Source organism: Chelon labrosus (genome assembly GCF_963514085.1).
Source record: "Chelon labrosus genome assembly, chromosome: 12".
NCBI classification, from domain to species: Eukaryota; Metazoa; Chordata; class Actinopteri; order Mugiliformes; family Mugilidae; genus Chelon; species Chelon labrosus.
In genome coordinates, this window is record NC_140345.1 from 8,008,125 (window position 1) to 8,034,644 (window position 26,520).

General features: G+C 45.6%; 2 protein-coding genes across 4 annotated transcripts in view; one reads left to right on the forward strand and one right to left on the reverse strand.

The window, feature by feature from the left end:
- The first annotated feature begins 87 nt into the window (after positions 1-87).
- On the forward strand, positions 88-6,645 carry znf526 (zinc finger protein 526). The gene is made up of 8 exons (XM_084556156.1): positions 88-261; positions 761-1,198; positions 1,355-1,524; positions 2,052-2,147; positions 2,235-3,034; positions 3,128-3,263; positions 3,349-4,950; positions 6,059-6,645. The coding sequence occupies exons 2-8, from the start codon at positions 901-903 to the stop codon at positions 6,230-6,232; spliced, it is 3,276 nt and encodes a 1,091-aa protein (XP_084412282.1). The 5' UTR covers positions 88-261; positions 761-900; the 3' UTR covers positions 6,233-6,645.
- A 128-nt stretch (positions 6,646-6,773) lies between these two features.
- The window catches only part of cicb (capicua transcriptional repressor b), a 33,806-nt gene continuing 14,059 nt past the window's right edge, over positions 6,774-26,520 (reverse strand). The window contains exons 3-21 of one of the 3 annotated variants that reach the window (XM_084556153.1): positions 18,860-19,009; positions 18,546-18,720; positions 17,853-17,964; positions 17,572-17,754; positions 17,338-17,470; positions 17,034-17,212; positions 16,654-16,792; positions 16,304-16,401; positions 15,211-16,198; positions 14,981-15,120; positions 14,677-14,837; positions 12,910-13,100; positions 10,996-11,508; positions 10,549-10,907; positions 10,288-10,445; positions 10,038-10,189; positions 9,786-9,920; positions 8,946-9,077; positions 6,774-8,841 (exon numbers count right to left, since the gene is read on the reverse strand). In XM_084556153.1, the coding sequence (XP_084412279.1) occupies positions 8,552-8,841; positions 8,946-9,077; positions 9,786-9,920; positions 10,038-10,189; positions 10,288-10,445; positions 10,549-10,907; positions 10,996-11,508; positions 12,910-13,100; positions 14,677-14,837; positions 14,981-15,120; positions 15,211-16,198; positions 16,304-16,401; positions 16,654-16,792; positions 17,034-17,212; positions 17,338-17,470; positions 17,572-17,754; positions 17,853-17,964; positions 18,546-18,720; positions 18,860-19,009 (4,388 nt within the window). In that variant the 3' untranslated portion in view covers positions 6,774-8,551. Of the gene's footprint in view, positions 8,842-8,945; positions 9,123-9,767; positions 9,921-10,037; positions 10,190-10,287; positions 10,446-10,548; positions 10,908-10,995; positions 11,509-12,909; positions 13,101-14,676; positions 14,838-14,980; positions 15,121-15,210; positions 16,199-16,303; positions 16,402-16,653; positions 16,793-17,033; positions 17,213-17,337; positions 17,471-17,571; positions 17,755-17,852; positions 17,965-18,545; positions 18,721-18,859; positions 19,010-26,520 lie in introns of all 3 variants that reach the window. The other 2 variants (XM_084556152.1, XM_084556151.1) reach the window with 2 other exon arrangements.

The following is a 26,520-nucleotide window of genomic DNA, read 5'->3' on the forward strand; positions in this document are numbered from 1 at the left end:
ATTGACAGTCAATCCGTCCAATCACAGAATCCGAAATGTTCAGGCTACCGCATTGGGCGGGGCTTCGTATCACAAGAATGGAAGCGATCGGCGGGCAAACGTTTCATTACACGTTTTGTGATTTTATATCCCTTTGCCTATTCTCACTATTTTAATTTCCACGCCACGGGTGGCGACAGAGGACTGGCAAAAAGGAGATACGACTGTAATAAGGAAGAGTGATGACTGCACGAGGGATTGTCCAACGAGAGTAAATGAGAGGTAAGGGGAAAGAAGGGCCCGCCGCCTTAGCGAGCCGGAGAGCTTCGGTGAAAAGTGGGTAGCGCCGCCTGACGGACCGCCAGACGAACCCGGGAACCCCTGTCAGGAAACCGCGGTGCCGAAAAACAGGTCTACAGTATCGGAGGGAGCGCCGCCAAGAGCTCTCCATATGCCATCACACACTGTAAACAAAGATAGGAACCACATTAATGAGGAAAACAGACGATAATGTTTTCGCTTCTACTGAGTGACTCGGCATAGCATCAGAGGCCCTACACTTGGCTAACGACTGAACATTGCGACATTTGTTTGTGTGTTTTTGTTTGTATGAATACCACTATGATTTTTTTTTTTGTACAGTATTTATTCTGTACATCCTTTACAAACGTAACGTTGTGTGATAGCAACACTGATCCCATATTTTAAAACATCTGATCACTTATGAATGCTAATATTATTAACTGTTACATGTTGTCATCATGTTGTTTGTGTCCTACAGGCGTGCTCCTACACCGGCTTTCTGGATGACAAAGAGTTACCTGCGTTCATCAGACACGACCCTGAAGTTTCAGTTCTCACCACTTCCTCACTACATGACACCACCCCAGCCCACATAACACGTTCAGTCACATTGCTCTCATGGCCGAGCTTCAGGACGAGGCAGAGGGCGTGTACGTGGAGCACCAGTACATGTGCAGCGAGTGCCACCAGCTGTTCAACACTCTCGAGGATGTGCTGATCCACCAGCAGATCCACACGGGCCAAGAAGGGGAAGGCGAGGTAGGGGAGGCCATGACCATCCAGGGTGACCCAGAGATGGGGCAGGGCCAGCAGTACCAGTGTCTGGAGTGTGGGAGCCTCCTCATGAACCCGGAGGAGCTGCTGCTGCACCAGGAGATGCACATGAGAGAGGCTGGGATGGAGGTGGAGCACCAAGGTGCGTGATTTGATTTGTTTTCTCTCACATATGAAAAGCTGGACTTTGACAAGATGTTCTACAGTAGTAGGTAGTCAATTCGTGGAAATACCGCCAATCAAAAACTATTGGTCCTAGTTAAACCCTTAACAACCTGTGTTTATGATGGTTCCCCAGAGTTGTGTGAGGTTCTGGAGACGGAGGATGCCAGATCTGATGCTCATATGTCGGGACCGGTTCAGTACCAGTGTCTCGACTGCCTGGCTCTGTTCACCTCACCTGATACGTGGCTGGAGCACCGGAGGACCCACAGCAGGAGCAGCACACACAGTAACACAGAACCCGCAGTAAGGGACTCAACACACGCTGTTATTGCCACAGCTAGTGATCATTTAACAAATGATGAACTCTTCCCATCTTCCCATAGATGGCGTCACACCTGTCGGCTGTATTTTGTGGACATTTTGTGTCTGTTACAATAAGTTGTCGCCTGAATTTAATGATAATATGATGGACAGAACTTTGGTTTACTGTCACCGTTTTATGATAGGAGAGTCCTTTACTGATCCCACAGTGTGGATGGCTGCATACAGTGTTAAGGTATCTGAGTGGATAGGATGGTAGCACACAGGGTCAGTTCAACCAAAGGTACAGGCATATTAAACCGTTTTTCTACGAATCTAAAAGAGCTGGCGGTGACTTCTTAAATCTGAGTTTCCGGCTCCGCCTTCAATCCCATCAGGTCCGGCCCACGCGCTGTAGACCGCATACAGACATCAACAAAATGAACTCAGCGCTGGGTTGCTTTCATTTTGTTGATGTCAATTAATCACAGTCAATGAAAGTAACTGGTGTTTTTGTGCCCCTGTAACAGGAGTATGTGCTACAGCCGGATGGCACCGTCACACCACTGAACAATGTGCAGAACTACGTGCTGAGTGAACAGCAGGCAGGGGAGATCTTGGCACAGGTACTTTTATTTAAACCCCAGAAACAGATGCGTGGAGGTGAGGACTGGCTTTAAGGTCTGTTCTGTTCATTCCTCTGTGTTTTCCAGGTACTTGCCCAACAGCAGCAGCAGCAGCAGCAGCAGCAACAACAACAACAGAAGAAGCACCAGTTTGTCTCTAAAGCTGCTGCACCCTCCCGCTCCTCCCTGCTGCCCCCCGTCATTCCCACCCCAGGCTCGGCCACCATGCACCTGCAGATTCTCACAGCTCAGGCTCTGGCGGACAGCTCCACCGCTCCCAGTCAGCGTCGCTCCAAGCTGCCCCCTCTGTTGCCTGCTATGGGGAGAAGCTCTTCAACAAGGCCAGGGGTCGTGGAAAATGGCGTCCAGAGACTGGAGTTGAGGCTGGCCCCCAGCGTCCAGGAGGACAGCCAGCACCAGCAGCCAACAGAGGTGGTGGTCATCCACCCTTATGAGTGCTCAGAATGCTCCCTTCTCTTTCAGACCCCGGAGGACTTCCTCCAGCATCAGGGGGAGCACTTCCTGGGTCAGGACAAAGAGAGTGGAGAGCTGGGGGTGATGAGCGGCTTCGAAGAGATGCGAGGGAGGGAAGAGACTGCAGAGAAGGTGGAGGACTTAAGGATTATAGTGGCGGAGAAGAAAGCGGCAGTCTGGGGCAAAAACCAGCAGTGTGAGCTTTGCCACCGCTCCTTCACCTCTGTCAACCGCCTGGCTGCTCACAAACGTGTCCACGAGCAGGGCACACACGAATGTCCAGAGTGTGGCAAGGTGTTCAAGAAGGCCACCTCACTGCAGACACACATGCGGACACACTCCGGCGTGGCCCGGTATCTGTGTGTGGACTGTGGCAGCGGCTTCACCACCGAGATGACGCTCATCATGCACAGGTAAGAGCGTGGTGACGCCACAGCGTCGCATACGTGCTGTATGGAATTGTGAGAAACTCGTATGTATCATCTGTTCTTCCTGGTTTCTTGCAGGAAGTCCCACACTGAAGACCCCCTGCACAAGTGTCAGTTCTGCAATAAAACCTTCACCAACATGACCAAGTACCTCTACCACCGCCGAACCCATCTCAACCGCGATACATCCAGTACACCCACCCCTGTCTCCAGGGTAATAAAATAAGTGTATCCCCCTTCTAATTGCTTCTATAACCTCAAGTTAGTGTGATGTTAGATTTGCCTGTTGTATTTTCTAGGTCTCCCCTCCGAGAAGAGCATCTGTCTCTGCTCTTGCCATCCTCCAGAGAGCAAGGGACAAGAAGCATTCCCTTGTCAATGAGGCAAACATGAACCTGATGGCCCCTCTCACAGAGGAAGAGATGGAGGCGTTGGGGGACTCCCAAGAAAGCTCGCAGAGAAAAGTGGAAGGAGGTGAAGTGGAGAAGGAGAGGGAGGAAAGCAGCATGGAGGTGACAGAGCCACCTGAAGCCGACACTGATGACCTACAGAAGGCTGGCGATGCCACCGGCTCGGCTTCAGACTCCGCTCTCACTGATGCCACTGATGCAGGAGTCACACCTGACCCCGCTGACTCAGCAGAAGCCGCTTCGGCCGGCTCATCAGACAAAGGGCCTTTTTCTTGTCGTTCATGCCCTAAAACATTTCCCTCCCAGCTGCTGCTAGTACACCACCGACGCAAGTCTCACGTCACCGAGCGCAAATTTATCTGTGGCATCTGTGGGAAGGCCTTTAAGAAGCAGATCCACGTGCGAAACCACATACGCACACATACCGGCGAGAGGCCTTTCCAGTGCTCCGACTGTGGCAAAACCTTCTCGTGTCTAGCCAACCTGATGAGACACAACCTCATCCACTCCGGTGTTCGGCCGTTCCGCTGCGACGTCTGCCATCGCTCCTTCTCCCAGTCCTCCAACCTCCGTCAGCACAGCCTGCTGCACTCCAGCGCCGCGATGCTGAGCTGCCCCGACTGCCCTGCCATTTTTCGCTGGCCCACCAAGTTGGCAGCGCACCGCTACACCCAACATTCAGGAGCTCCGGCACCCTTTCCCTGTCCTCACTGTGATGCAGGCTTCGTGACCAGGAGGCAACGAGACAGCCACTGTCTGGAGCAGCACCCCACGCAGGTGCAGGCTGTTGCAGGGATGGATGTCGGCAAAGAGGCCAACAGCCAAGCGGAGCCAGGGAAGGATCCGACCTCAATGCCCTCCACGTCAGCGACAGAAACGGGGGATGCGACCAGTCTGGGGAGGGGCGGCCTGGATTGCAACATTTGTGGGAAGAAACTCAACTCCCCTGCCAATCTGCGACTTCACAAACTGAGCCACTTCGCTATGGGTCCTGGGCGGCCGCGGCGCACCCCAGGGAAGCGGCCTAAGGCTCACCAGTGTCCCATCTGTGGAAAACTGTTTGTGTCCTCCTCTGGAGTTGCGCTTCACCAACGAGTCCACACCGGTGAGCGCCCATTCCCCTGCCAGGTGTGCGGGAAGCGCTTCCGCCAGAACACGCACCTGCGAGAGCACCTGCGCACACACTCAGGTGAACGGCCATTCCGCTGTGAAGTGTGCGGAAAGGGTTTCATTCAGAGCATGCACCTGGCAGAACACCGGCGAACGCACACGGGCGAACGGCCGCACGTGTGCCCCCAGTGTGGCAAAGCCTTCAAGACCTTCTCCAACCTGAGGAACCACAAGAAGACCCACGCAAGGCAGCAGAGGCTGGACCAGGAGGCCGCTGCCCTGGAGACCAGCTCTGCTGTGGCAGTGGTGGACGCATCTGGAGTGGAACTAGCCAACGGGCAGCCTCAGCTCATCCAGATACAAACCTCGGATCTGCAGCAGGTTAGAATAATCTCCTCATCACCAAAGTTTGACTTTTTATAACCCTAACCCTTATTCCCTGTAATCCCATTTCTCCAAATTCCAAATCTTCCTGGTTATTAGAAAAGCACCATAATACACTGCCTGGCCAAAAAAAAAAAGTTGTAATATTTCGTTGGACCGCCTTTATCTTTGATTACAGCACGCATTCGCTGTGGCATTATTTCGATAAGCTTCTGCAATGTCACCAGATTTATTTCCATCCAGGGTTACATTCATTTTTCACCAAGATCTTGTATTGATGATGGGAGAGTCTGACCACTGAGCAAAGCCTTCTCCAGCACATCCCAAAGATTCTCAATGGGGTTAAGGTCTGGACTCTGTGGTGGACAATCCATGTGTGAAAATGATGTCTCATGCTCCCTGAACCACTCTTTCACAATTTGAGCCCGATGAATCCTGCCATGGTTTTTTCAGGTAGTCAGCTGACCTCATTCTTTGGACACATATTGTTGCTGAACCTAGACCTGAGCAACTGCAGCAACCCCAGATCATAGCGCTGCCCCCACAGGCTTGAACAGTAGACACTAGGTATGATGGGTGCATCACTTCATCTGCCTCTCTTCTTACCCTGATGCCCCCATCACTCTGGAACAGGGTAAATCTGGACTCATCAGACCACATGACCTTCTTCCATTGCTCCAGAGTCCAATCTTTATGTTCCCTAGTTAACTGAAGCCTTTTTTCCAGGTAGTCTCACTGATTAGTGGTCTTCTTAAGGCTACACAGCTGTTCAGTCCCAATTCCTTGAGTTCCCTTCACATTGTACGTGTGGAAATGATCTTACTTTCACTATTAATCACAGCCCTGAGTTCTACTGTTGTTTTTCTTTGATTTGATTTCACCAAATGTTTAAGTGATCGCTGATCACCATCAATCATGATTTTTTTGACAAAAGCAACTACCCAACAGACTTTCTATGCTGATGCTCAGATTCTTTAAACATGTGGACATGAGCATGATGGCTCATCTTGTCTGCTGGTCCAGAGTTTTTGGTTTGTCAACTGAGAGCAAAATAAACTGTCCATATCCTAATCATGCGTTTATTTTATTGTGAATTTTTCCTCAGACGCAGGGGACCCCAACTATCATGTGTAATGAGTTTGGGGAGACCATCGCCATCATTGAGACCAGCGAGGGAGGAGCTCTACCTCTGGAACAGGCCCTGGAGATCTATCACACGGCTTTGGAGAACGGCCTCGGCATGGACACGGTCGCTGTAGACGGACTTCAGCTAATCTGAGGAAGAGTTTGAGCCAACGAGACAAAAAAAAAAATAGCAGAAATAGTTTCAATCCTGGCTGAAACGAAGACTAACGTTCAGTTCTGAGTGATGATCTCAGATTACTGTGTATTGGACAAATTTTGCCAAGATGTTGGCAAACAGACCAAAGTACGTCAACTTCGCTCTTTTACAAAGCTGTGAGAGAAGTTGGTATTAAAATCTACTGATATGATGAAACTAAAATATTGATGTGTTGTTAATTATAAATAAGGACCATCAGTTGTGCCTCAGATGATGACGATTTGTATAAAACTTTAAAATGGATGTGATTTTTCTTGTGTTTAAAATGACAGGCTAAGTAAAATCAATAAATGTTTTTTTCAAGATCTGCACGTGTACCCTGCAGTGTCATTCACTTCACACCTGTCCACACTGTAGAGATGTTCAATTTGCATAAGCTTTCTTTTTATTTAAAGGGTCTGAATGATTGTTATTCTTTTACATAACTTTCATAAAACACTGTATTTCTGCTGAAGGAAAACCCATTTTTCACATTACCAGCGATAAAATCACTTTAATTCAACACCTATTTTTATTTGCATACTGAAAGATACAGATACAAACTTAAATTATGTATATAAATTCCTCTCTTGCATACTGGAGCAGCAGAACAAGGAGTAAAACACAAAAACATTAATAGCCATATTTATTGTTTTTTTTTTTTCCATGTCACGTGTTTTACCTTTGATAACGGTGTCTTAAAAGTCAACTTATGTTCAATGACAGATTTTTCCTTAATATATCGAGTCTATTGACTCTACAGTAATTATTTACAACACAACCAAGTCTTGCACAAAGACACAACCAGTATTATATTCTACCAGCTCTCTTTGATCCATTACCCTCCCGTCACTTCCCCCAGTTTTCTCCCCGCCTGTTGAAAAAAGGTCTGGAGAGAGCAATAAAGTGACAAAGGGAGGAAGGAGGGGAGGAAAGAGGTGGAGGAAGGAGATGTACAAGTGTTGAGGCTATAGAATCTAACTTAGCGAGGGACAGAGGCATACAGGGTTGTCTAAAAACGTACGACTTATTGTAAGAATATTAAGGTCCGTGTTGTGTTTGTCTTCCTCTTCAAAATGAACGATAAAAATACCTGCACCCCAGATTCCTTGCTGAGGTGAGAGGCCAGTCAAGGGAAGACTACAATGGAGGAGCTGTACAGGTGTGGAGCATCATCTCTCACCTACCTCCAAAATTATACAAAAAGAAATCAGCTGGCAGAAATGAAGGAAACACCTGTCAGAAATAAGAACAGAACTCAGAACCAGGGTTCACTGCAATGATATGAGGAGTAGTAATAATAATAATAATAATAATAACCATTGGAATAGTACAACAACAAACTGAATATGACAATGTTAAATACAAATAATTTTTTAAAAAAAGTTAATAAAACTGCTTGGCAATAGAGGGTTAAGGTCTTATGAGCCTGACCTCTATGACTAAGAGCCAGGATGTGCCCGGTGACTCTGACCCACCTCCTTCCTTCATGGCTAGCGAATGAGAGGCACAGGAATGCTTGGTTCCTACCTACTGGCATGTGCTAGGGTCAGTCGCAGGAAGGGAGGTCAGTCGGGTAAATGCAGGAATGATGGCACTGCCAGAAGTCCACTGAAGTTTCAGTCAATATTTCAGTCACTCTTCGTAGACCTCCGCTGAAGGTCTTCAGGTGAGAAAAAGATTATTTCAGGTCCACAGTCAAATCTCGTTGTTTCCGGCAGTTGAGGGCCCAGCCCCCGGACTTCAGCAGAAACCTTCTCACAACAGTAACATACAAGTTGTTCCTCAAGCTTTGACTTCTCTAAAACTATTAAAAACAAATATCAAAACATAAAACGTCCCGTGTTAAAACTGCTGACTTTTCACCGACTCAGACTGGGTAAAGCAGGTTTCTCCTTCCAGAACCTTTTCTTTTTCAAGGCAAATGACTGCAGCTGTACACAATGGTCCTTCGTTCACTGGCATCAATGGGAGCTTTCTCAAAGGTGGTTAATACAGAGTGCTAATTCAAGTGTGGGAATTAAGAGTTTGCAGTTGTGTGTGTGTGCGTGTGTGCTGCTGTTAATGTGGTAGTTTTTGTGCGACTGGTTTTTCAAATGCAAGTCCCAACGTTGCATACAAACACCTCTCGCTCTCAAAGTTTGGCTGCTGAGGATGGAAAGAAAACAGGATCTGAGCAGAAGAGAGTGCGGAGTCAGGATAAGGAAAAGCGTGAAAGCGTGTAGGGGGTGCAAAGTCAGCAGATACTGATTGGTCAATTGAACTTGTCAGCCTCCCTCATCTAGACGAGTCCTGTGAATCTCGAGGATCCTCCGGGCTCGCTTCAGTTCCTTGTTCCATTTCTTCATCCTGCAGGTCTCCGCCTCCTCTCCCAGACCCTTCCCCTGACTGGGAGCCAGAAGGTCCAGGGAGGGAGCCGGCCGAGTCAGAGGGGCCTAAACCAGATGCATCGGAGGGGGCCGCCGTCTGCATGATCTTCTGCCGCACCTCCCTGATCTTCAGCTGCAGACACACCTTGGTGGGAAATATATCGGAGTATCTCGTCTGGAAGGCTGCAGTGGCTTGAGCTGGAAAGAAAAAGCAGGACGAGAAAGATTCCAGGAATCAGTGTCTACAAGTGGAAACTAATTCTGAAAATGCTTATATGCATATATGTATGTGTGTGTCTTACCTGATGGGAAGAAGCCCTGCTCCTGGAACAGCTGCATGACCAGTGCTCTCCTCTGGTCCAGTGTTCGTCGCAGAGAGGAGTACGGTACCTTTTCAAACTCCAGTTCTGCCAGGATGTCTTCTCCATCTGTGGCTGGGGAAGGAACATACAGGTGGAGCGGTTGAGACTCCAGGAAACCTTTTGAAATAACAAGCACCTTTGTTTATGTAGCAAAACGGTTCGGACACACCAAACCAACATCAAAGAACTACTGGTAACAAAGGCAGCATGTCACAAAAATCAACCCCCTGAAAAACATCATTAAAAGAAACACATCACAAGTCATGACACACACACTGTTGTACTTTGGCAAACCCATTTTAGTCAGTGGGCTAAATAACAGAGACACTTTTGTTTGTAATTCAATCCAGTTTAACAGCACCACAAACTACATCTACAGAAAAGATCATAGTTATCACCTTTATGACACTGTTTCAGCATCAACTGAATATTACAACAGTCATGAAGCTAAGATTTATATTTTATATGACTTATCATGGTTGTATCATGGTATATTAAGCAAGAAAATATGGTATGGGATTAAGACGAGTTAGAAATATTAAACTTGGAAGAACGCTTAACATTAACTTTTTTCTCCTCTCAAAATGACCTTGAATGGCAGATTATTTCAAACCATACATGGTTTTCAGTAAAGTGAAATGAACTAAAATGAATCCAACTATAGATTTAAGACAGCATTTAAGGATAAAACATTTCATGTAAATCGAGTTTTGAGGTCATTAGTAAATTAAAAACATTTCATAAGTATATAGAAAATTTCACCTTGTATTTGTGCACTACCTGCTCTGTCGAAGGTGAAGATGTCTCCCTCACACTTGGCGGCACTTTTAGGCGTGTTGGGCTCAGAGCTGCAGCTGGAGCGCCGCCGACTCTTTCTCTTTGGAGAGACTTGTTCATCTGTGGCAGAGTCCAAATCTAGTAGCACACAAGAGAGTTATGTGCCGGTTATTTCAAATGTTTTAATATATATATACATATATATATATATATATATATAGCATTTAGTCAAATAGGAATAAGCCGTTGTAAAACCTGTTGAGTTCTTCCTCTTGCGGCGATAGCTGCCCAGAATTGCGCGAGGTGAAGTGGCCAGACTCTGCAGGGTGGGTGAAGGCAAAACCTCCTCAGGCCGAAACTCTGGCAGCTCGGCAAAGCGCTCCTCAAAATACACTTCCGACAGCACCCTGCCAGTCCAACGCACACACATGCACAGAATATACAGTATATACACGCTGTCCATCAATGACTTCTACTGGAAAGATTCACAGAGGCATAAACTCACTTGTCCACAGAGTCAAAGGTCTTCTTCAGCGGTGGTGGGCGGGCTTTGACCTTTTTGGGTGTAGGGCCGTCTTTATCAGTGTGTGGGGGTGGAAGGGCGGGTTCTGTGGCTGGCAGAGGAGGGAGAGGAGAGGAAGGGAGGGACTCCTTCCAAGCAGGCTGCACAGAAAGTTCAACACAGACATTTTAGAACATATAGACAGTTTATGCAAACTACAGCTGGGTACTTTAATCTAGTAGAGAAAGCTGGTGTGTAATGTACCTCTTTGGTGGTTGTGCTTTCTCTGTTCCTTGTGTCAGAGGAGTCAGCAGCACTGGAGCCCTCCAGGGGTCTGTCAGAGGACGCTGGCTCCTCGTTGGGATGTGTTGACGGAGACCCTGTCTGTACTGCCGGGTCAGGATCAAAAGAGAAATGACTTTTGGCTGCAGCTTCCCTTTCCCTCTCCTTTTCTCGCTCCCTCTCCCGCTCTCTCTCCCTTTCTCTGTCTTTGTCCCGCTCTTTCTCTTTCCCCCTGCCTCCTCCATCATAGCTGCCCACAGGAATGGTCGCCACCGTTGCCTTCACTTTCTGAGGCATCCTGACCGGAAGCTGGGTTAGCTTGGGCGTACCTGGTGTACTGCCTGTAAAACAGAAATATGAAAAAAATATGAAATAAGTCATTACAAACTATCCACTTGAAATAAATAAAAAACGCTCATGTAGTCGTACCAGGTGCTTGGATCTGGAGGGGAGGACTGGAGGGCCTCATGGACACAGCTGAGCCACTGGGAGGTGCCGCTGAGCTGACAGTGCTGGAGGTCTGCATCTGCCTCTCAAGCTGTCTGTCCGAATGTGTCAACAATTCGGCCTGCCTCTCAGCCTGCCTGTCAGTTTGTCGCTCTGCAGATCGGTCTGGAGGAAGGTGCCTGTCTGCCTGTCTGTCCAGATGGGCCTGTGAGTGTGGGTGTGGGTGAGGGTGAGGGTGAGGGTGTGGGTGAGGGTGCGTGATGGTTGTTGGGGTTGCTGTGTGTTTGGGCAGGATGTGGGGGGAAGCGCTAGAAGGGCTGGAGACGGAGTAAACTACGCTGGGGGGCACTGCTGCCATGGAGACCACCCCTGTTGCCATGGTGACATTAGGTGAAGGAGGGTAGATGGCAGTGACGATTTGGCCTCCAGAGCCTGAAGCAGGGGCCGAGGTGGAGGGCTGAGGAGACTGCGCTGCGGCTAAGAGTGGTGGCTGACCTAAAGGAAGAAGATGGAAGACCAAATACTCTTAGAACAGTGATAACCATTAACAGTGTCACATGAATACATGACAGAAAGCTAGATAGAAATGTGGAGTCTGAAAAGCAAACAATGAAAGACAAGCCAATCTTTTATCAAAATGTTTACTTTGTTTTGGTATAAAGCTGAGGCCAATACTGGAGTTCATATTTCCCTTTTCCCCACATTTGCTAATTTGGCAGAGAATGTGTGAATGTATATGTTCTGTGCTGCACTATGAGACTAAGAGTGTAACTGGTGTAGTTATCTTCAGAGAAATAGAATTGTCCCACTTCATTTATGGTACAAGTTATTGAATGTGAACTCTACTTCACATGCGTTTGTTTTAAATGGAGAAGATGATTCATTTCATTTATGTTATTCATCTGTAAATGCAGAAAGTCGTTTTTCATTTAAACAGTAGCAGTCGAAATCTGGCAGCCATGTGTCAGCACAGAATATAAACTAAAAAACAACCTAAAAAAGGGACAGAAAGAAGAGTACTCGGGTACATTTAAGTATTCATACCAGATATGGTTAATTTTTGAGTGTGCTGTTAATAGATTCTACTCTTCCACTCTCTTTCATGCAGGAAATCATGGGACCAACAGTTGTTTTCAGCTTCAGGAACACATTTCTGAATTAATAATTCATTTCAGGAACTCTAAAAATTTTAAAAACAACACATGCATAGGATCAGTATTACCTGGGGACGTCGTCGGATATAGAAATGGACCCCTTACATATGTGTTGAGTCCAAATCATTTGCATAGGATAAGAAAAATCTCTTTTACTCCAATCTACTGACATTATCCCCGATATAACGGTAAGGTCATGCAAATGAGCTCCAAGTTTACCAATGTGATGAGGATACTAATGAATCAATAACTAAAATCAAATACATTAAAAAGAGCTGTCAAGCGTGTCATCCATCTAATCATCCTTCAACATTTAGATTTTCTTATGGTTCTGAGCTTGCTTTCTGCTTTGAATGGATCTCCATGCTGTGTAGTAAAATCCTCCTGAATGGGCTGCCAAGCTTATGTCCAAACATTTATTTATTATTGCGAACACAGTCTTCATAATGCTCAAATGTGAAAGAGACAGAAGTGAAAAAAATCTTTGAAATCCCACAGGATTATTATCATCATCACAGGACCTGTGTTTAGAAAAATGTAGCCAGTAATTTGTGGTGTCATTTCTATTTAACAGATTACAAATATGTTTTTATGTTTTTTTTTTTTTAACAGCTAATCTTTTGGAGGGCCAGATTTAACCCACAGATTTGCCACTGTTGCAGTTCATTTGGCCGACTACATAAAAAAAAAAAAAAAATAGGATTTTGTAGAATCTATGAATTCATCACTCTGCAGCACTGACCTGCAATCAGCGGCTGAACCAGCGTCTGTCCGGGCGGTGCGATGGCTGTGAACCCAAGTGTTGCTAGGGGCGATGTAACATATGCAGATCCCGGCACTGGCAGAGCCTGCTGAGTGGGGGAAGAGCCTGTTGTCGAGGAGACCAGAGGCAGAGTGGATGGGACACCCGGAGTAGACTGGACATAGGTGATCCTGGACAGAAGTTTAAAAAAAACAATGGGACGAAGTGATTAGAGGAGGAATATCCAAAAAGCGTTTAAAAAAAGGCAACTGGAAACACTTTTTGGATATACCATGACCTGGATGACTGAGAAGGTTCGCAGACATTAGAGGAGGAAATATGAGCAGTTAAAATAAAACATGGGGAAGGTCAAGAGAGACAGCAGAAAGGAGGATGATGTTTTTAATGAATATCAGGAAAGGTGTAGAGGCTGTGACAGGCGGTGGAACAGTATAATAATGAGGCATACCAAGAATGTAGAGAACAGAGATGTTATTGGAAGGAAAGAGGAAGACAAAAAGAGAAGTGGTGCAGTGAGGGTCAGTTGGTGAGTGTACATCACAACAAGCAGGACCAGATGACTAGTGCTAAATGTATACGTGTGTGTGTGTGTGTGTGAGTGAGAGAGAGAGAGGAGCTAAGAGGTAGTGTGGGGGTGGCAGGCAGAGGCAACTTGGGCCACCAGTAGCATGACTAACACATCCAGAATAGAGCTGCACTGTTACAGCTGAACCCTTACTGGAATTTGGGCTTCTCGCATTGTTTTCTCACTATGCTTTAGGAAATCTGGACTTTCTTGGCATAAGAAACAATATAACTACATGAAGTCACAAATCTTTAACTCAACAAGGAAAATACAGTATATTTATTTTGGTAACAACACCTGTTAAATGTTATCATCCGTGTTTCATTTTATTTCACTAAGAGCCCACTTGAAATAAAACTGTCTAGTTAAAAACCTCAGTAGGCATAAACTGGCCCATTCGGAAAGGCATTTCATTCCGTCTAAAACTGCCGAATAAACCTTTTTTTCATCTGTCCAGTGGGCAAAATTGTCATGTAAACTTCTGATTACCTTCAACAGACACACTCTCTCTTCATGCTGAATTTATTTGAGCCCATAACGATTCAAAGGGAATTATCGTTGGTTAAGTGATGTTTACTAGAGACTGAATGAAGTCCCATGAGTGGCCCTCTCCCATTTAATAGCTGCAGTAGTATGCCTGAAAACAATGTTACACGCAATAATAGGCCCATTGTTTGCTCCAAAAGTATGTTCTGAAGCATATATATAGGATCTGTATAGGGCACAGGTACTATTTCATATAGACAAAATTCCAGTTATCAATCAATCAGGCAGAAATGTAAAATAGTGGAAAGTTAGCGTGGCTGGCATTTGTTCATAATTGTGGCACTGTTTATCAGAAATGAGTCAAGCGTTTCATTTAAAAGTCTGAAAACACAATAAGGACATTTTAATTTACAGTATGTTGAATGCATGTCTGAAACAGATTCATTCATGAAGACGAAAATAGTGATTAACAGCCTTCAATTTAGAAAACATTTCACTTCATGTTTTCTCTGTAGTATATCAAAATGATGACATTTGGCACAGCGCCACAACCTATACGCATATAGTTATATGAAACTGCAATACGACTTGATGTCACAGAGCCATGCAGCAGTAGATGACATGATGCAGGCAGCAAAATGATGGTGTGGTAGGTTGAAGAACTATAGGATCTAAATGAGTTTGCCCTTTCTCACCTGGTAGGCGCTGGTGGCAGCAGTACAGCCTGGGAGGGGGCTGATCCCGGCGCTACAACAGCAGCTGTGCCCACTGTTACAGGGAAAGGGCTGGCAGGATGCACTGCTCCACCCTGAGGCAGCTGGGATTGGACCACAGGCATGGGAGCCAATTGGATGATCTGGAGCAGCACAGAAAGAAGGAAAAAGAAAACAAATACAAATCTGTGAATTGGAATTTAATGCATTACTTTAAGTTGACGTTATGATCAAAATGACCACGGTTAAGAAAAGTTTTTGTGTCATCAGTGAAGCACTCACTGACCTTGCTTCCAGGCTGAGCACCATTCTGGACAGGAAGAGGTGGAGCCACAATAGGAAACTGCTGGGCAGGTGCAGGAGCAGTCCGTACTGTTGCCATAGGAACAATCATTTTACCCTGGAGCACCGGAGACTGTGTTTGTACTGATGCAAAAAGAGAGAGACGGGGAATGAGCACTTTATTAGGAGCCACCACAGATTATTAGCACTATAAATCACACTGTTAGTTTTCACCTCTGGGTCCCGGGCTGACGACTCCCACTGCTGGGCTGGACGTATATCCCGACAGTGAACTAGTACCCTGCTGCTTTCCATTGGCCAAGGACACGTGCGTTGGTGGAGCTGTGGGCAGGTTGAAGATACTGGTTGGCTGGCTGAGCTGCTGAGGTGGACTCTTGGGGTGGGTGTTGGCAGGTAGGGTGGGCAGAATATACTGAACTTGTGTGATGGCCTTACCCCCAGGGGGAGCCAGTGAAGAAGCAGGAAGGAACTGGGGCTGAAGCAGGGACAGAGGCAGAGGCCCATTGGTTTGGCTATGTGGAACTGAAACAGCTGTTGAGGGAAGGGCCTGGTGCAGGGATGGTTGAGGGGAGGGGGTGATGAGCTGTACAGCAGGTTGGCCTGACAAATGCCCTCCTAACACCAAATTAGTCACTACACCACCTGGGCCCACACTTGCACCTACAGGGTTAGGTGACGATGAAGAGTAGTACCCACCGCCTCCTGATCCTGAACCAATCACAAGTTGTGGATGCTGCTGGGGAGTAAGGGACTTCCTCTCTGGCGGGTGTGGGCTGGATGAAGTGGCTCCATCTCTAGGTTTGCTGGCGATGGGGAGCGGTGTGCTAATAACAGGACGCATTACATTGGTCACCACCGTAGAGGCCACCCTGACAGCGCCAATTCCTAGGTTCATACCCAGTGAACCTATTGATGAGGACAGAGGCCCTCCAGCTGTAGAAGAGGACATGGCTGAATGACCAGAAGAGAGGGAGAGAGAAGGAGCTTGCACACTTCCACCACCCTCGCCCACAAAAGTGTCTTTACTCTCTCCCTCTCCTCTGTCCTTCCTCCTGTGGTCTGAAAACCCTCCCCCTCCTGATCTCCCCTCATCATAGCGCCTGCTGGTGGGGTAAGAGGACAGCGAGACACTCCTGCCATGTGGGGTATGGTGTGAGGAAGAGGACGATGCAGAGGAGCAGATGACTGGGGCAAAAACTCTCTGAAAAAGAGGACAGACATGTTTTAAACTACCTCCAAAATGACCAAACATGATGTGATATGTGATAAACTGAAAACAAAAACAACAAGAAACACATTATGTTACCTTTCGATCACTTTCATCTCCTGAGCCATTCTCGCTATCGCTGTCAGTCACCCGCTCCTTACACTTGAGGTCTATGGAGCTGCTAGGATAAGGGTCCTCTGTGGAAAAGAAAAAATACACTACAGCTACATATGACTGGTTTACAATTTATAATCCACTGAAGCCAAAATGTACTGGTTCACATTAAATATTTGTTCTGATTGAGCATCCCAATTTGCCAATGAATAGGATTTTCACATGGTTGTTGGTAATCTACAAAAAGGGGTCAGACACATGCGAAGCAGTGTGCTAACACTTTAATATCTCTAACCTAAAGTGGCTTCATGAGAAGAGTGGGGCTTGTTTCTCACCAATGACATCATCATCTCCCTCTTCCTCGCAGATGACCATGCGCTCTTCGTCACTGGTCATGTCCTCGCTGACCCCTCGCTGCGACTGTGACAGTGGAGGGGCATGGCTCGAAAACTGACTGCCACCATCTCCACACATCTGGAAAACATTTAGAGACCAGTTAGGATGGCTTCTCACTGGTGTTATCTGTGTGTCCTTTGTTCCATCTCAAGCACGAGATAGATGGAAAACATTTGGCATTTTTTTCCATTAGTTAGTTCTACTGCACATTAAATTAGAAAACAAACTCAAAGTTTGAGTTTTTTTTTTAAACAAATTATTCGTAAAATAATCATTATCTTGGCAGCAGACGATCAAGTCGAGTGTTTTTCTCTCTTACCTGTGCCAGTTCTGCCAGGGCTTGTGTGTTACCCCTGTCACTCCGCTCCAGGCTGTGTATGGCACTTTGAGAGAAGGCTCTGGGTCGGGTAAGTTGGCCCCCATGTCCTTCTCCTGTACTCCTCTCAGACACACCGACCAGACCTGGACCGACACTCTTCAACTCCACAGAATGGGGCTCTATCAAGAGGCAAAAAAAAAGCACTGCTAAAGGACTGGAATGATCAGAACAATGGACAGGACAGACGCGCTATTTATGTGTATGCAGCGTATAGTACCTAGTGAGTAACAGTAGTAAGACCAACCTGTGGATTCAGACATGCTCCTCTCTCTGATGTCTTTGCCCCCTGGGACCCCACGACCTTCAGAGCTGGACTTCTTCCTGTCTTTGTTGCACCACTTCCAGTCTGGGTGGGCCTTGAAGTGGGCCTCTTTTACCTGGGTTCAAGATAAGAAACATGTAGTAACATGCGGTATAACTGGTCACATACCAGTTCTTAAATTATGTGTTTTTTCTGTCTGCAAATTTATCTGTGTACCTGGAAGGCCAAATCATGGTACTTCTGTTTCTCTTTAGGTCCCAGAGCATACCACCACTCCCCAAGAATCTTGCTGACCGTCCTGTTGTCCTGGTTCGGGTGCCGCTGGTGCACCAGTGCTCGATGGCGCTTGCTGAAAATCATAAATGCATTCATTGGTCGCCGGATGTGGTCCTTCTCCCTCTGAAAGTGTGAGCAAGAAAGACAGAGATAAAACATTAAATATTTTAGTTAAGGGAATGTTGAAAAGAGTTTTGTCTGTGAACAGGGAATTAAATTACCTTTCCTGGGCTGCTCTTGTCTCCATCTTTGGGCAGCGCACTGAGCGACTGAGTACGTCTCTTCACAGGTGATGTAGAGAGGGGCTGCTCTGGAACGACTCCCGGGAGGAAGCTAAAGGAGACAAAAAAACAACATCCCGCTATCTGTTATCTTTATGTTTTCCTTGAGGACCATATCCACATGCAGGCTCACACATAAGCAGTCTTTAATATTTAACAGGCAGGAAATTACAGTAATTTTGTACTTCACCCTGGATATTATATACCTTAAAGCTTTAAGTCTATCAGATGTAGACACAGAGCACAATTAATTCATCTGCCATGAAATACATCAGCAGATTTAGCAGATAGCTCATCCATTTCAATGGCTGACAGCCTGGCCACTGCCTTTCATATACTGATAGAGACCAGAGATGGAATGCTTTTGTTCCCATCTGCTTTGTTCTGGCATTGAGCTCTTCTGCCCAAATTAGAGCGAGGATAGAGAAAATATCACACTCCCTTACTGTATGTGTGGGTACACAGCACCACACAGAAAATTACTGTGAAGGCTGGCTCGGACAAATACATAACCAGATTAATAGATAGACAATAATATCACAATGACTGATGTGCTGCTTGCCTCTCTCTGTGCATTCTTATCCAAACAGCTTCACCCACAAAATGATAACTGATAAACAGAAGTGCTCTTACGGGTCATCCACATCACTCTCAGTTTCACTGTCAGGCCTCTCCCTCTCAGCATCTCCTTTCTCCTTCTCTGAAGGCGGATCATCAGAGGAGGGGGGAGGCCGGGATTGGGGGCCTCGCTCTATGGTGGGAGGTGCCTCTGCAGGCTCCTGTGACAGCGCTGCCACCCCCTGACACTCTGAGGGAAAAACAACAAAGAAATGAAGACTAATCCAGGGCAAAGTAAACGATAATGGTATACAAAACAGCATTCAAATAAATTATATAAATGACATATTTTCTTCAACTACTATGTCAGTGATGATTGTATACACTACCTGTCTTTAAACTAGCTGCTTGAGGTTGGTTGACTGGGTGCTGGCCCTCTCCCGGCTGAGAAGAAGCATCTGACTGGGTGGGTGCTAGAAAAGGGACCAGTGAATGCCAAGGGAAGACTGGAACTGAGCGTGGCTCCACATTGGTCCACACTGCAAAGAAAAATAGTACCAATTATTACCATCATTGCCTATCCATAACTTCATAATGTGCAAAAAAAAAAACAGTCTTTGTTGCGTCCATCAAGATGCTGTTTCCTTTATATGGGGAATCAAGACTTTTGGTACAAAACTCACACCATAGCTTAATCATACTCTGATACTCTAATAATCTCTTCAAATTAATTTGTAATGTGACCATGCATACTTTTTTTTTGCTATTTTGGTTACAGACTGAAAAAAGACTGGAGCATGACAGACTTTTATTTCAGCCACCTAAACAGGAGCTGGTTAACATCAGGGATAGTAGGTGAAAGCAGTTAATTACCTGAAAAAAGAGAAAAGTACCAGTGCTTTTAGAACTACAAAGAAAATGAGTACTGCCACAGTAGCAGCCCTCCAACCACTTAACTGGTTAAATCACTCCAACAACAGCAGATGCACAAAAGGACTCTCTGTTCTTAATAACAGGCAGGTTGGAGAACAGAAGCTGTTACACTCTGATCATACATGAATCAAAGACTCTATATAATATTATTTTTATTTCAATTGTCAGGAAAAAAGATGCTTTACCCTGTAAACACATTACCTAATAAAATCCTTAAAGCCTCAAAGAATAGGTAAACACTAACAATAGTAAAATCCTGCTTGTTATTAACAGATTTGATATATATACATACATACACACACACTATACTGTCAAATAAACATAAAAAGTACGTGATGGGGACTAACCAAACATGCTTAATCCTTGGCGAAGATACTGAGGATTCTCTGATGAGAACATGGCTGTATGAAATCCTTGATGTTTCTCCAGAAATAATAATAATAATAATAATAATAATAAGGGTATGTCCTTTTAAAATCTCCCGTCTACGAGAAACAGCAATCCAGGTGAGGAAACATCTTTAATCCAAAATCTCGAGCTGGTTTTCGCTGGGAAGCTCACAGATGTCGGTAAGTGCTCAGTGGTGTCCGTTTCATCCCTACAGGTTGCAGTCATCATTCACAATAATCACTGCATCATCTGAGGATTGATTTAAGATGTGTCTGGAAGAGGTATCCTTTTTGGTAATTAAAACGGGAGAACAGAGTCCTTCTCTGTGTATCGCAGAATGCCGCAATCTAATAACGCACACGGAACAAACATCTGTGGACAAAATGTACTTTAAACGATTACAGTAAGGAGCAAAATTAGAAAATCTGTAAAAATGCAACAGTGTATAGACCGACCACTTGAAAGATTATTATGATCGAAGGCAATGATCCTCCTCCCTTTGGTCTAATTACCCCCGATGCCCTCTCTCCCTGTTTGTTTACATTACTACAGCAGCTTGGCCATGAAGGGGTTAACAAGGCCTCCAGCCCATCCACGGCCTGGGTTAAAACATCCGCCCGGAAACTACGCAGTCTTCCTGGGCCATGACAAACCGTGCTCTGCGCTACAATACATCCGCAGGCAGGTGGGCTTGGCCGGTACTGAGAAGCACACAAAGTCCCCGACTCAACAGCCGAGGGGCTGATGCAAGAGAGCACCGTATCGATCAGGCTAAGCAGCGCTGCAACAAGCAAAATTTGTGGTAATCAAAGTGATTCGTCTGTGAGTGACTGCTTGTTGTCCGAATTCTTCACCGTTTACTCAAGCACCGACTTTAATACTTGCTGATTCATATAAGAACCACATTTAGCTGCCTCTTGCAATAACAGGAGCCTCAAGTGCACCGCTCCAAATTGGACCAGCCTCTCGGGAACGCCCCTGGTCGTGCACCCGCCGCACATACACGGGCAAAAGAAACGAAATTGTTCTCATGTCTCAACTACAAAAGGTGTATTCACAAAGTATTGACAAAGTACTGGCCGCCCAAATAATCCGACAGGGTCCTGTTTGTCAAGTGCATCACTCAAAAAACACTAGCTCCTATTAATAAGTGCGGTAAGCACTTGTTTTAACCTGGCGATCTTCGGCCAAAATCACCTATAAAGGTACGCCAAAGAAGTTGGGTTCATCCCTGGTAAGCACGCACAGGCAGATGTCGCTGACCGTAAATCTGGTGCATTCATCCATCACCCCGTGCTTACAAGCTCACTATCAGCTTGGCTACCAAGAACCAGGCTACTTAACAATATCTATTACTAGCCAGTGTATGTAGTATCTAATCTAGCAGCTGCTATCCTACCTGCCCAATCTCGAAACAAACCTGACGTTAGCTAGCAACTGATGAGACTACAACACGGTGAGGACTCCTGACTCCAGTCAGCGAGGAGAAGAGGGGGGTGAATCGCTGTTGTATTCTTCTTACTCCTCCTCCTCCTCCTCCTTTTCGGTCAAGCTTTCAAAGCAGCAAATGACCGCCTGGTAGAAGAGATGCCCGAATACAGGACCTGAACCCGGCAGAGTGGCAGAGTGGGGAGGGGGGGCTTTAATACAAGCGACGTTGGGTTAAAGCCGCTGGAGAGGTCCGTCCGCCTACAGCAGGTTAGCTAGCCACTTCAAGCGGACGACATCGGCGCGCACACCGTCCGGTCCGTTTAACTCTGTTACGAGTGTTGTTTTGGCCCAAAAAAGTCCTCGTATCGCATCTCCACAGCTCCCAGCCCGAGTTTACTCCCCTTATTTTGTCTGCTTCTCTCTCTCTCCCTCTCTCTCTAGCAAGCCTTGGCCCTTTCTTTCTCTTTCCCTCCCTCTTCCTCTTGTTGTAAACTAGGCTGCTTGCCCCCCCTGTGCTCGTCCCCCTCCCCTTCTCGTCCTGTCAACCTCGCCCAGCCTTTGTCCCGCCCTCCGCGGCGAATTCAGCTCTGCTATTGGTCAAGGCAACCAACTGTCATCTACCCGCCGCGAACTTTGATTGGCCAGAATGTGCGCTGGAATGTCAGTCATATGCAAATTATGCCCGGCTTTACGATCACAAAGTCTTACCACCTAAAAATCTGAACTTCTTCTAAATATACAATACTAGCAAATAGCAACCCCGAATGTAGCTTTATGGGACCCGTACAGAAATACTAGCTGGCGTTTAGGTAACGTCTTAAAAGTGCGTATTTTTGTGTTACTTTCTGTGGCTCCACCCTATGCTCAAGCCATTGGTGGAGGATTCGTAGTAAACCTTGATTGACATATGAAAGCCCCAATCAAATTCCGACACTCAGATGTAGGCCAACCAATGCCTTAACAGAAGTTTGACTAAATCCCGCCCCCTTACAAATGCTCGGTCGAGCTTTAATACCCATAAAGACCATCGATGCGGGGAGGCGCTAGTGTGTTTTCTACTGTTTACCTGCCACGCTGCTTTTGGTTTCTGCTCAGTAGGTTCATGATGGCTCTAGAGTCAGACTAGCAGGCCTTCCTACATTAAACCTATAGGTCATTTTATAGGCTTGTGCGTTTTTACGAAAATACATGTTCACAGTTTAATAAATCGGCCATATTTAGTGTAGAGTATGACACATAAACCCTTTAACTTTGCTTTCAGAGACACAGCCAACACTAGGGGGGTCAGTGATGTAATTTTCTACAGTGTAAGCCCTTTGAAATCCACAAACATTTTCCATCTTTCCACCATGCAAATGTGGCTCCTTCAGACCAAATTTCAAATGTTCTGATGTAACACTCACAGAGAGACAGAGAGAGACAGAGAGAGAGAGAGAGAGAGAGAGAGAGAGAGAGAGAATTGAAAACAGGAGAGTATAGGTTGGGAGGAAAATGAAAATGGGTGGAACAGACTAAGAGAGGAGAGGACCAGAGGGTAAAAATAGACTTTAGTCATTTTCAGCAGGAGAAGCAGCCAGGGAGGGAGGCAGTGAGCAATGGGGAGGGGGAGTGGAGAGAAAACAACTTGTGAAAACAAAACTTCTCTTACAGGGAAGAAGGGTGAAGGGGGCCAGAGATGGGGGAGGCAGTAGGAGACTAGGCATTCAAAGGCATTACAACACATATCAGACAAAAAGAGAAGTATCTGTTGAGTCAAGAAGTTTATGTATCCATAAGAAGAATTCAATACTGGGAGGGACTAAATTACCACTCTACGGGCCAGTCAGCACATCAGGAGCTTGGAATCTGACCAATAAGGCTATGAGAGCCACTGGCAGCTGATGTCCTCAGTAGTAAAAATGTTAACCCCCCAAGTTCTGGGTTACACTTCCCTAATAAAGTAAAAGAAACGCATTTGAATCTGTGCAGCTATACAAAACATGAAGAAAACAACCTAATTTTGAAAGCAGTATCTTTGCTATGCGCTCATTCTGACTGTTTTTTCTTTTTGACCCTATTGGCATCAGAAAAGTATCTTGCATTGTGTAAGGATGAGGGTAATAGCATGTTTTTCTTTTAAGTCTGGAGTGTTATATGAAGGGTTAAACTAATCGGCATGGGAAGAAGAGACAGAGTAGGAGATTAAGGCTTATCAACTGCACTGAGCTCTCAACAAGTCAATCCAGCAAACACAGTGTGTTCAGGGGAGGGAGTTGGACAGCTTGGCTCAGTGAGTGAAAGGAAAAGAGGGTGAAAGAGGGCACGGGTGGAGATGAGGGATTACTGTGGCTGCTCAGTGGTTACAACCCTGGGTAAACATTACAAGCCCTTAGTATAATCAACTACATAAGACCAATTATTCAAAATGAGTTTGTTAGAGTGTGGCTAAATTTTGCTTCAGTTTACAAAATACTACAGATGTTTGTGTAAGAGTTGAGATAATTGTGGTTGTCACAGTAATTTGAAGACAAAATATATGCAGGTCAGATAAGGAAATGTGTTGACTGCGTGCACATAAAGTTGCAGAGAAGGGAACATAAGATGATAGTGGGAAACCACAGAATTTTAGCGCTTAGTCATATAAAATAGAGATAAGTACAGATTGGTAAGAGTAAGAGAGAAGGTGTGAAGAAAAACAGTAAGAGAAATTCCCCTTCAGCTAAACCTAAGTATCTCTCCCTGCTGCTGTGTTGGCAGTGTGGTATCTGTGTAGGTGTACAGCAGCTTTCATTGGCTGTCTCCTTTCACAGACATCGTGCTTTTAAAGTGCATATGTATACGTGTCTCTACCCCCCCATCAATTACATCTGTCAAACGGCACAAGACATCACACAAGGAACTTTACCTCCTCCTCTTCACCTACACTGGCACTATGCAGGTGGAGCGCTGCCTTCACTCGCTCTCTCATCCCTTAATTCATTTTCCACCCTGGTCCTCCGTGTCCCTCCCTCCCACAACCCACCATTTGCTCCGTCCAATTATAACTCGATCCACCAGTCTTTTTTGCAGTTACCATGGCAACAGCTATGTTGGGCACAGCACAGGTTCCCGTGTCGCCCGTGGTCACCAGTCTGCCACTGACCATCACCATCTACTGCATCAAAATAAACGTAACCAATCATTTGTGTCTTGTCTAACGGACACAGAGAGGGACGACTCAGTGTGGCATCGATGGTCCTCATTAAAGACACTGAATTCACTCCTGGCTTTGATGTGGTTAAAATGAAATAAACAACAACTTCATATTTTGTTCAATGTTCAAAATGGACACCCTGATCATTGTACTGAGGAGAGTAACACAGGGGTTAGTGGGAATTAGACAAAAGATTCTCCCTGCTTTGTGGATGAATATGCAGGCTTATTAAAGTTCTTCCCAGCAAAAAATGATTACCTCCAAGGAAAATATGTGAAACTTAAACTTGAGAGCAGTGCTTGGAGACCCAGGTTTCTCCATCCACTCAGTGAAGCAACTTGTAATGTATGTGTTTGGCCATTTGGGGGCACTACTAGCCTGCAGATAAAAACCTTCGAACCAGGCAGCACCAGAAAACCAGTGCAATGACTATGGAGCCAGAGATTCGAGAAGAGGAGAGGACAGTGGGATGAAAAAGAGGAAAGAAATTCCAAAGCAAAATACAAATTCATTTTAAACTTTGGAAACACATGAAAACTAGGATCTCTCCAGAGAAATGAACGTGAGTTTGACAGAGCACTCGAAGAAGCAGTAACAAATCTGAATCGCTCCAAGTTTACATGTTCACAGCCAAGTCTTGGAGCCACCTCCAGTGAAGAAATCCCACTGCACCAGTGCATTTTGAGAATCTCCCCAAAGTATGCATCACCCAATAGGAAATAGGATTACTGTTCCACATGACTTTTGTGGTAAGCCTTGAGGGCTTCACATGTGCTTCAGTGCCAGTCTAGATGGCTGTGTGATCCAGATGTGGTTGTTGCCATGGCCAGGGAGGATGTGCAGGGCTTTAAGCGTTACGTAAAGCAGGGGCGGGAGGGAGTGGGGATGTTATTCCCGGGTATCCGTATCCGGGTAGACCAGGATGATGAGAGCGAAGTGTAAAGGAGGGGAAGCAAAGCCACTGCAATGCGATGGAGCAAAGGGTTAAAAAAGAACTGTGTCATAATTCTTTAGAAAGAAAAATCAAAAATGAAATGAAGGAAGGCGGGACAACAGAGAAAAAGACGAAACCAAGTGAAAAATAACCAAAAGTGTGCTCACGTGTACTAAAGAGTGTGTGACATTTTTACTCAGTGTTGCACAAACTGCGTGTGCATGTTTCTGTGAGACAGAGAATTATGCACGCTTTACTGACAAATGAGCAATACTGAAACCTACTGTATACCTGATATTCATTTAAGATGGTCAAAATGTGATGAAAATAGCTTCGGTCCAAGAAAGAGTCATGCTAATGATCATGAGTATGCAAAGCAGTTTCACTACATGGTCATACAGCGAGAGCAGGTGTTTCTGGTGATTTGGACGACACCACACACATACCTTCCTCACCGACTCAAAACCTGAACTGATGCCGTTTAAGAACGCTGTACTCACTCAGAGAAACAAAGTAAAATACTTTTTGAATAAGTGCTAATAATAGGAATTTCAGAAAGTTTAAAATGGAAGGTGTGGAAGTGGCGTTTGTAATTTAGATTTGGCCTGGAACACTTCAGTCGCTGTTGGAATAATTTAGAGGAAACCCTCCGATTATCCACTTCTGTTTTCAGGGAATGTTGACTAAAAACCCCCACAACGGGCGTAAGAAGAAGCCATCAATAGCATGTTGGCGTGTAAACACATGTGAGCGTGCTGAAGTTCCTCCTCTCTCGAGTGAAAAGCAACACAAGCACACGTGCCACTCGCACAAACACAGGGGCTGCTATTTCTGTTTGTGAATATTCCGTGTTATGTACAAGCTACATCAGTGTGATGTTTGCTTTGTTGCCATGGCAACAGACGTTTGGCGGCTCACACATCATATCCGGTACTCAGTGATTGACATTTTGCTACTCTGGCTCAGAAACACATACACCGCATGCAACACACACACGTGACACCATTAAAAAATAAATAAATACTTTTAAAAAAAAAAAAAAAAAAAAAAAAAAAAGCTCTCATCCTTCACCTTGCCGTTAACAGTTTTTCACCTGGAAGTTACATGAACGCTTCAAAAGACGTTTAATGTATGTATTCATTAGCGTGTTTCATGTGGGAAGGCACACACACACACACACACACACACAC

Coding starts and splice junctions, on each gene's coding strand:
- znf526 (XM_084556156.1), top strand. CDS start 901: ATGGCCGAGCTTCAGGACGAGGCAGAGGGCGTGTACGTGGAGCACCAG. Junction 1,525..2,051: donor ACAGTAACACAGAACCCGCA/GTAAGGGACTCA, acceptor CCCCTGTAACAG/GAGTATGTGCTACAGCCGGA. Junction 3,035..3,127: donor ATGACGCTCATCATGCACAG/GTAAGAGCGTGG, acceptor GGTTTCTTGCAG/GAAGTCCCACACTGAAGACC.